This window comes from Sesamum indicum, linkage group LG2 (genome assembly GCF_000512975.1).
Source record: "Sesamum indicum cultivar Zhongzhi No. 13 linkage group LG2, S_indicum_v1.0, whole genome shotgun sequence".
Taxonomy (NCBI): Eukaryota; Viridiplantae; Streptophyta; class Magnoliopsida; order Lamiales; family Pedaliaceae; genus Sesamum; species Sesamum indicum.
In genome coordinates, this window is record NC_026146.1 from 12,264,936 (window position 1) to 12,273,226 (window position 8,291).

An 8,291-nucleotide genomic window follows, 5' to 3' on the forward strand; every position below is an offset into this window, starting at 1 on the left:
TTGTTGTTCTTGACGTCTTCATTTCTTCATTGTTGGAACATGGGTAAAGTAAAGAGCGGAACTTTTGATATCTATGTCTCAACAGTGAGGAATTAGTGAAGAAACTAAATTAGGGAACTGAATCATGCTTATAAAAGAAAAAGGTGTTTGACCAACCCACCATGTGTCTCCCACTGGATGTTGAGCTTTTAGTAACTTGTGAATATAGGTTTTGTGCATGTGTATGGCCCTCTGCATAATTGGGGGTGTCTAGTATAAACACTAGTGCTTAATGTAGAGCCAAAATACATTTACCTTTCTTAAGGTTAGCCGGAAAACATCCTCAAACACAAACACTATGTTTGTTTTCATTCCCAACTTATTTCCGAGACAAGTCAAAACATACCCAATGTTTGCCATCATTCAAAAACACCTTATTTAGGTGTTTTTAACTGTTTTAGCATAAAAACATACATATATATACACACATATATACATAAATATATATAAAAAAGGCATGATTTGACAATGAATAGTAATTTTTGTCTCCCAAAATACAACATTAAACATATAATACTTATTTTAAATTATCACCAAAGACATGATTTGACAATGAATAGTAATTTTTGTCTCCCAAAACATAACATTAAATATATAATACTTATTTTAAATTATTTCCAAAAACAAATCCAAACATACATACTATCTCTAACACACACTTGTTTATCTTTGTTTTTCTCTCTCTATTTCCACAAAACACAACAAAACACTCAGAAAATGAATCCAAACATTATGATGTTTAGTCTGAATGGATCTATTTCCAAACATTTTACTGAATGGATCTAAGCCCTTCCAGGTATGATGTTTAGTCTGGAATTGCCACTTGTTGATTAATGTGCTGAAGGCGCTTTTCTGAGCTTCAATAAGTTTTTTGTTTTGTGTTCCATTAGCTTAACTTTTTCTTAGTTGAATGATGTTTGTGACTAAGTGTACGTGCTTATTGGATGCCTTTAAAGTCATATTTTGGGAGTATTAGCCAAGTAATTCCTCTGTCCAATTTAAACTGTTAAACTGGAGATGAAGGATAAGGTCTGACCCATCTATTCATTTTATGTTTCCTGTTGTCCCCAGGGTGGGTGATGTAGGTGGGGGTGCGGAGGGCATTAGTAGGTGTATGTGCTATGGTGGATAAAATGAGATTGTTTAACTGAACCACTCACATTATTTTGGGTAGGTCGTTAAAACTTTGATTCTCTGTTTTTATATAGAGTTCTTGTGTATGTGAAAGTGGGATGCTTTGTACTGAGTTTATTTGGTTATACTGTTTTTCATATTATCTAAGGATGAAAAAAGAAAAAAGTTAGATATTAAAAAAATAAAAGACATAAACAAGTTTTTGAGAGCTTCTTAGTACACCATTAAGATTAATCTTCACTGTCCATTAAAAAAGGCAAATGTATAAATATGAGGTTGTAGTTCATTTTTTATAATCAAGTTTCAGTATCCATATTTTCATCAAAATTTTCTCAATAATATATTTTTTTTATTTCATATTATCTAATAGAGATGGGGAAATTGACGTTTCGGCGGAGGAAGAAGGCTGCCCCGCCACAGATGCCGCCTCCTCCTCCGGCGATCGAGGTAGCGTCCACGAGTAAGGCGGCTGTGAAGAAGAAGGCTGGAGGGGCGCGGTTGTGGATGAGGATGGATCGCTGGGGGCAGTCAGAATTGATCGAGTGTGACAAGAGTGTGATTATCAAGCGGGTCTCCATACCTGCTAGGGATTTGAGGATCCTCGGGCCCATATTCTCTCATTCCTCCAGCATTCTTGGTAAAACTCCCGAATTTGGCCTTTTTCTTGTTTTATGTTTGTGTTCGGCGGGCGCGGGTTGGATGCATGCTTCTCTCTGGGGTTTGCTGTTTCTGACTCTGTTTTAGGGTTTATGCTTGCAATTGCTAGAATATGTTGTGCTTGCTTGTGTTGTTTCTTTGTTTTCCTTTTCCTTTTTTGTGTGATTTTGTTTTTGTTGGATGAACTTGGCTACATGAATTGTGCATCCTTTTTGTATGTAATTGGATTTTGTTTACATATGTATTGCTCTTTCTTTTGCATTGTCATTGTTGAAGCAGAAAAGGTCAACTGTGTTTGTTAAGAGTTATTAGTGAAGGTCTACATATGTGTTTTTTTCATTCTGGCCCGTTGTGGAAACTATTAGCTTTATGATCATATCTTGGATAGACTCTGTACAATTTTTGAACATGCTTGGTGATTGAGGACTAGTTCAAAGAACCTTTGATTCTTTCAAGTTTTATTAATATGCTTAAACCCATAGTTTGATTAACTATGTGATTTGCTGGAAATCTGTTGATGTGTTCATGGATTGGGGGTGTTGTGTGGAAGCATTTATGTTATTTTCTCCCCATTTCTTTTGCAGCTAGGGAAAAAGCTATGATTGTTAACTTGGAATTTATAAGAGCAATAGTTACCGCTGAAGAGGTATTGTTACTTGATCCTCTTCGCCAAGACGTTCTGCCATTTGTTGATCAACTGAGGCGACAATTACCACAAAAAGGCCCTTCTACGCATGTGGTAGATCAAACCGTCACTCGGAATAATGAAATGCAATCTCCCACTGCTGGACAATGGCTGCCTGTTCCAGAAGCCGCTGAAGTTGTGCAAGATGAACTTCCTTTTGAGTTCCAGGTTCTGGAAATTGCATTAGAGGTTGTCTGCACATATTTGGACACCAGTGTTGCTGAACTTGAGAGAGATGCTTATCCTGCTCTGGATGAACTGGCCATAAACGTTAGCACCAAGAATCTTGAGCATGTGCGAAGTTTGAAAAGCAACCTCACCCGTCTGCTGGCACGAGTACAAAAGGTAAAGACATTCTTTCTACAAATGGTTGTGCAAGAAAATATCTGATAATTTGGACTGTGGTGGTAGCCTGATAACAGCCTGTGGAACTTTGGTTAGACGTGCCAATCTATTTCTTGTTGTCTTGCATGCCAACAAGAGGCAGCTTGTGCAACTGCAAATAGATGTCTTCTGTGTCCTTTGTTTAACTATTTATACTTCTTCTCAAATATTCTTTTGTTACATAGTCCGGGATGATGTCTTCTGTACATCTTTGCCTAAAAAAGTGATATGAGTTTTATTGAGTATTTTAACTAATTCACATCCAGAAACATTGTGTGATAGCTAATACATACGAGCATTAGGTTGCTCTTATAGGGCAACTATGTATTGTCTACTATCATTCTTCGATTAAATATTTGTCTGTGGTACCTAATTCTGTAAGAGCTCAAATTTCATCTACATTGAACATTGCACCTTTTTCAGAAGGATGCTCTAATGTCTTAACATTGGGCTTTATGATGTGTTCAATAGCCCTCGTGTCATAATTCTCCTTCCAAGTTTCTTATTTAGCAGCTTGCTTGTTATCAAGCCTTTTCTCTTTCCATCTTTTTATTTGAACTGCTAGTTAGACATTTCACTTACTTTCTCATAGTAGCTATTATGTGTGCATAAGAAAGTCGGTGCTTGTTATACACCTATTGATTGGAGTTCTCCAACTAGTCATATGAGACGAAGGAGCCTGGCCATGCAAATACTAGAAGAGATAAGGATGTGATGATTTTTTGTCGGAGATAAGGATGTGATGGATTTTTATTGGAGATAAGTATGTAACTGGTTTCTTAGTTTGCAGAGTAACTTTATTATGACTTCATGTTGATGTAAAAGATCCGATAATAGTTCTAGGAATTCAATGCATCTTACTTTATAAAGTCCACTTATGTATCGCAAAACCATAGTCCCTGCTATTATATATCCATAACTTCGTATTGGAACAAACTATATTCAGCAGCAGGGACTGTTTCTGGAACCATTTCCTCCTTCTCTCTTTCTTTGTTGAGTATCGTCAGAGAAGATTTACTTTTTGCCTTTTTTGGTGCCCAATGATGGATGTCTAGATTCATTTGGTACATGCATCCATTAGGTGTTCTCTTTTCTTTGATAACCGAAGGAGACTTGGAAACTACTATTGTCTAGGGCGTTGCTTTTTTACTTTCTTGGGCTGCAAACATGGGATGGATAATTGGTGTTCATGGGAATTAACACGGCTAAAACTTAAACTGAAGGAAAATTAGGACATTTTGTCAGGCAAAAAAAGTGAAATTCTCCGATACTTTTTTCACTTTTATGGACACAACTAAATATTCTTCCAAGGTATTGTTGAGGTTAGAAGAGAGGTCCACAACACGAACAAATTCATGAAAAAAAGGAACTATAGGTGTGTATGAGTGAGGTCAGGTGTTTGAGCTTAAGATATGTTTAATAGTTAAAGAAGAGTAGATCCTATGTAGTTTCTTGAAATTTTGAGCATTTTCATGTCCCACGGATTTGTTACTATGACGACGATGTTTGATTAGGACTATCATAGCTTTTAGTCTTATGCGTACCTATTTCCAACTTCTATGGTTTAAATACATTCATTTTGATGGTCTTTCCCCTGTCAAAAGCAGGGTACTTATTTCTTTTTACGTTGTGCTTAAAAATGTGCAAAACGTCATTGTTGGTAGGTAAGAGATGAAATTGAACATCTTTTAGATGATAACGAAGATATGGGACAACTATACTTAACACGGAAGTGGATACAGAATCAACAATCTGAGGCTTTACCCACAGGTCCTGCATCAAATAGCATTGTTCCTGCTGCAGGTCATCTCCGTCGACTCAGCTCTACCAGAAGTGGTAGTTTAATGAGCAACTATTTTAATGACGATGATGTGGAGGATCTGGAAATGTTGCTTGAAGCTTACTTCATGCAATTAGATGGCACCCGCAACAAAATACTGTCTGTGAGTCCCTTTTTCCTCTGCAATAGCATAATACTGCTTGTTCCTGGTGTTCTCTTTCTGGATTATTTCTTATGTGGATTTATAATTTACGCTCATAGTCAACATGTTAAATAGACGCACTGTTACAACTTCATAAACACCAATCCTAAACTTAGCTTTTTTGGTTTAATTTTTTTCTTGATCGTTTTTGCTTCTGTTTGATTGTTTTCGCTGGCTTCATCACTTGTTAGCTGGCCGTTAATATATAGCTCTACTTGGTTTTCCCTAGAACATTTTCCTAACAGTAATTCCAACTGGTGTATATTGCTATGTGGTCGGAAGATAAAGTGTTTTAATTCATGTGGTCTGAAAATACTGTAACTATATTATTACAGTTATAGAGAATTACAACTGGAACATGTTGTAAAGTTTTAAACTCTAATTAACATTCTCCTATCTTGCACGACCTAAACCTACAGGTACGTGAGTACATCGACGACACAGAGGACTACGTCAATATCCAACTCGACAACCAAAGAAACGAACTCATCCAACTGCAGTTGACGATGACAATAGCCTCGTTTGCCATCGCAGTCGAAACTCTCATAGCTGGGATATTTGGGATGAACATTCCTTGCACATTGTACAACATCAATGGGATTTTCTGGCGCGTTGTCGGGATCATGACAGCTGCTTGCATAGCGCTATTCATTCTTGTTTTGGGATACGCCAGATGGAAGAAGCTCATTGTTTCTTGACGTCCTCGGAGACAATATATGTATCTCTATCAATAATAAAAGAAGAAAGGTAAATAAATAAGGTATTGATCTACGCATTGGGTTCTTCCTCCCAACAGGTGGAATTTCTTACATTGTAACATAGTTAGCCAGTTAGTTGCTTCATGTGAGTTTATCCAAGTACAAAATTAATCAAAGTACAATATTATTGCAAACTTGACTTTCGTTTCCCACTGTTAATGATTCCATGGTCATTGCATCCTGCATTCTCATGTTTCTTAGGCATTTCCTAGTTTTCCTGAATATATGAGAATAGGAAGTTTATCCTTTCTGTTAATTTTAGGGTAAATTATGATAAGCTCCTCCAAAGTTTGTCGTAGTTACAAATATTTTCTTATTGTTTGAAAAATTATGAACATTTATTTGAAATTACAAATACCCTCTTATGAGAGTGCATTATTGGGGATATTTGTTAGGACATTTGTAATTTCAGAAAATATTTGTAATTTTTTAAATAATAAGGAAGCATTTGTAATTAAGATAAATCATAGAGGATGCCTTTATAATTTACGCATATAATAACAAATAGCATTTAAATAATTAATTATCACCACCTTCAACCCCATTGTCCCCTATTCAAAAAATTTCTCGTGTGCAATTATAAGCAAATTTGACTATTACCTAAAATTTTTCCGAGGACATCTCAAAATTGAAGTTAAAAGGGCGTTGGCAATAGTTTTTATGATGGGAATAAGTTGTAGAGAAAGTCTAAACTGTAATGAAAGTTGAATTTTTAAAAATAAAAGTTAAGTGGAAAAAATTGAAGTTGGAGTGTTTGGAAAAATAATTTATATTTAAGAATAATTGCACTGTGTTCTATGAGGTTTGGTGTAATTATGTGTAGATATTTTAGTATTTGGGAAATTATATCTTATACTTCTGATATTTGTTTCTGAATAACAATTGGACTTGTTCATTAATTAAAATTTACCAAATTTCTTGATATTGAAAAGAAAAAAAGTTAAATAAAAATTTATATTTACCCTTGATTGACTTATGACTTATGACTTATTGTAGGTCAAACGAATTTTTTCTAATTAAATTATTGTTATACATCTTACACAATAATGTATAGGGAAGGTATATCTTAATGATATTTTAGTTTGGAAAAATTTGTTTGACTTGCAATAAATAAGTAATAATAACGAAATTGGGGGTGAATACGACATTCAACTTTTTTGCTAATACAACAAGTTCAGTGAATTTTGATTAAAGGATGAATCTATTTACTTAAAAAAAAAACATCTTGAGTATTAGATATAATTTCTCAAACTATACAGAGTTATATGTAATTACACTAAATCTAAGAAAAAAAATAATGTAATCGTTCATAATATTTATAAATTGTACTTGTTGGTAGGGAGTCCTTAAGGGATAATTACACCGCCTCCCCTGAGATTTGATGTAATTACATATAGATCCCCTGTAATTTGAAAAATTACATTTAGCACCCTTAAAGTTTGCTTTCGTCTAACAAAGAAGTCGCTACACTAGTCGAAATTAATCAAACTTACTGATATTAACTAAAACTTGAAAAGAAAATCTATATTTACTAAAGATTGACTTATTATTGACTTATAGTAGGTCAAATAATTTTTTTTATGATCAAATTATCTTTATACGTCTTCATGCATTAATGCATGTGAGGAAGTATATTTTCAATGTTATAAGAGTAGTTTAGTCCAAAAAAAATTATTTAATCTGTAATAAGTCATTATTAAATCAATTAAAGGGTAAATATCATTTTCAATTATTTTTTTTTATTAATATCAGTAAATTTTATAAATTTTGACCAACACGGGGACTTATTAGGTGGATAGATATCGTGGGACCTTTCCCCCTATCTCCTCTGGCCACGAGAAATTCCTCCTAGTAGCCATTGACTACTTTACCAAGTGGGTGTAAGCTAAGCCATTTGCCCGTATCACAAAAACAGAGGTGATGAAGTTTATATAAAAGAATATCATCTATCGTTATGGGCTCCCACGAGAAATAATCTCAAACAATGATCGGCAGTTCTAAGGCTATAAAATACAAGACTAGTGTAAATGATTGCGCATCAAATAGAGATTCACATCAGTAGCACACCCCCAGGCCAAGGGGCAAGTGGAGGTCACCAACTGAATCCTCGTTCAAGAAATTAAGAGACGATTAGAACGAGTTGGTGGGAACAGGACAGAAGAACTAACTAGTGTTCTATGGGCATATCGCACGACCCCCCGAGGATCTGTGGAAGAAAGCCCCTTCATCATGGTTTATGGAATCGAAGCAATCATTCCAACTGAATTGTGGGTACCCTCCCACAGAATTTTACATTTCTCTAAAGAAAATAATACGAAGTTAATAAAAGAAAATTTGAATCCTATTGGAATTGAGAGAAAAAGCTTTCATTCACATTGAGAGATACAAAAATACTATGATTAATGCCCACAATAGGAGAGTAAAAATACGAAATTTCCAAGTGAGGGATCTAGCATTGAGAAGGGTGGACACATTGAAACCAGTGGGAAAGTTAGACCTACTTAGGAAGGACCCTTTAAAGTCACAACGGTAATAGGACGAGGAGTATATGAGCTAGAAGACCTTGAATGACGCCCACAATCTTGTCCCTGGAACATACATACCTAAATAAATATTATGCATGAAGAAGAGCGTACCCATCGCGTTCAAAGC

General features: G+C 35.1%; 1 protein-coding gene across 13 annotated transcripts in view; it reads left to right on the forward strand.

Annotated features, from left to right (window-relative positions):
• Positions 1-5,796, forward strand: part of LOC105155959 (magnesium transporter MRS2-4) — a 7,909-nt gene extending 2,113 nt beyond the window's left edge. For 12 of the 13 annotated variants that reach the window (XM_011071953.2, XM_020691903.1, XM_020691904.1 and 9 more), the window contains 4 exons: positions 1,544-1,810; positions 2,415-2,860; positions 4,564-4,842; positions 5,301-5,796. In XM_011071953.2, coding sequence (XP_011070255.1) covers positions 1,546-1,810; positions 2,415-2,860; positions 4,564-4,842; positions 5,301-5,579 — 1,269 coding nt within the window. In that variant the 5' untranslated portion in view covers positions 1,544-1,545 and the 3' untranslated portion in view covers positions 5,580-5,796. Of the gene's footprint in view, positions 1-1,098; positions 1,210-1,543; positions 1,811-2,414; positions 2,861-4,563; positions 4,843-5,300 lie in introns of those variants that run through there. The other variant, XM_011071958.2, reaches the window with a different exon arrangement.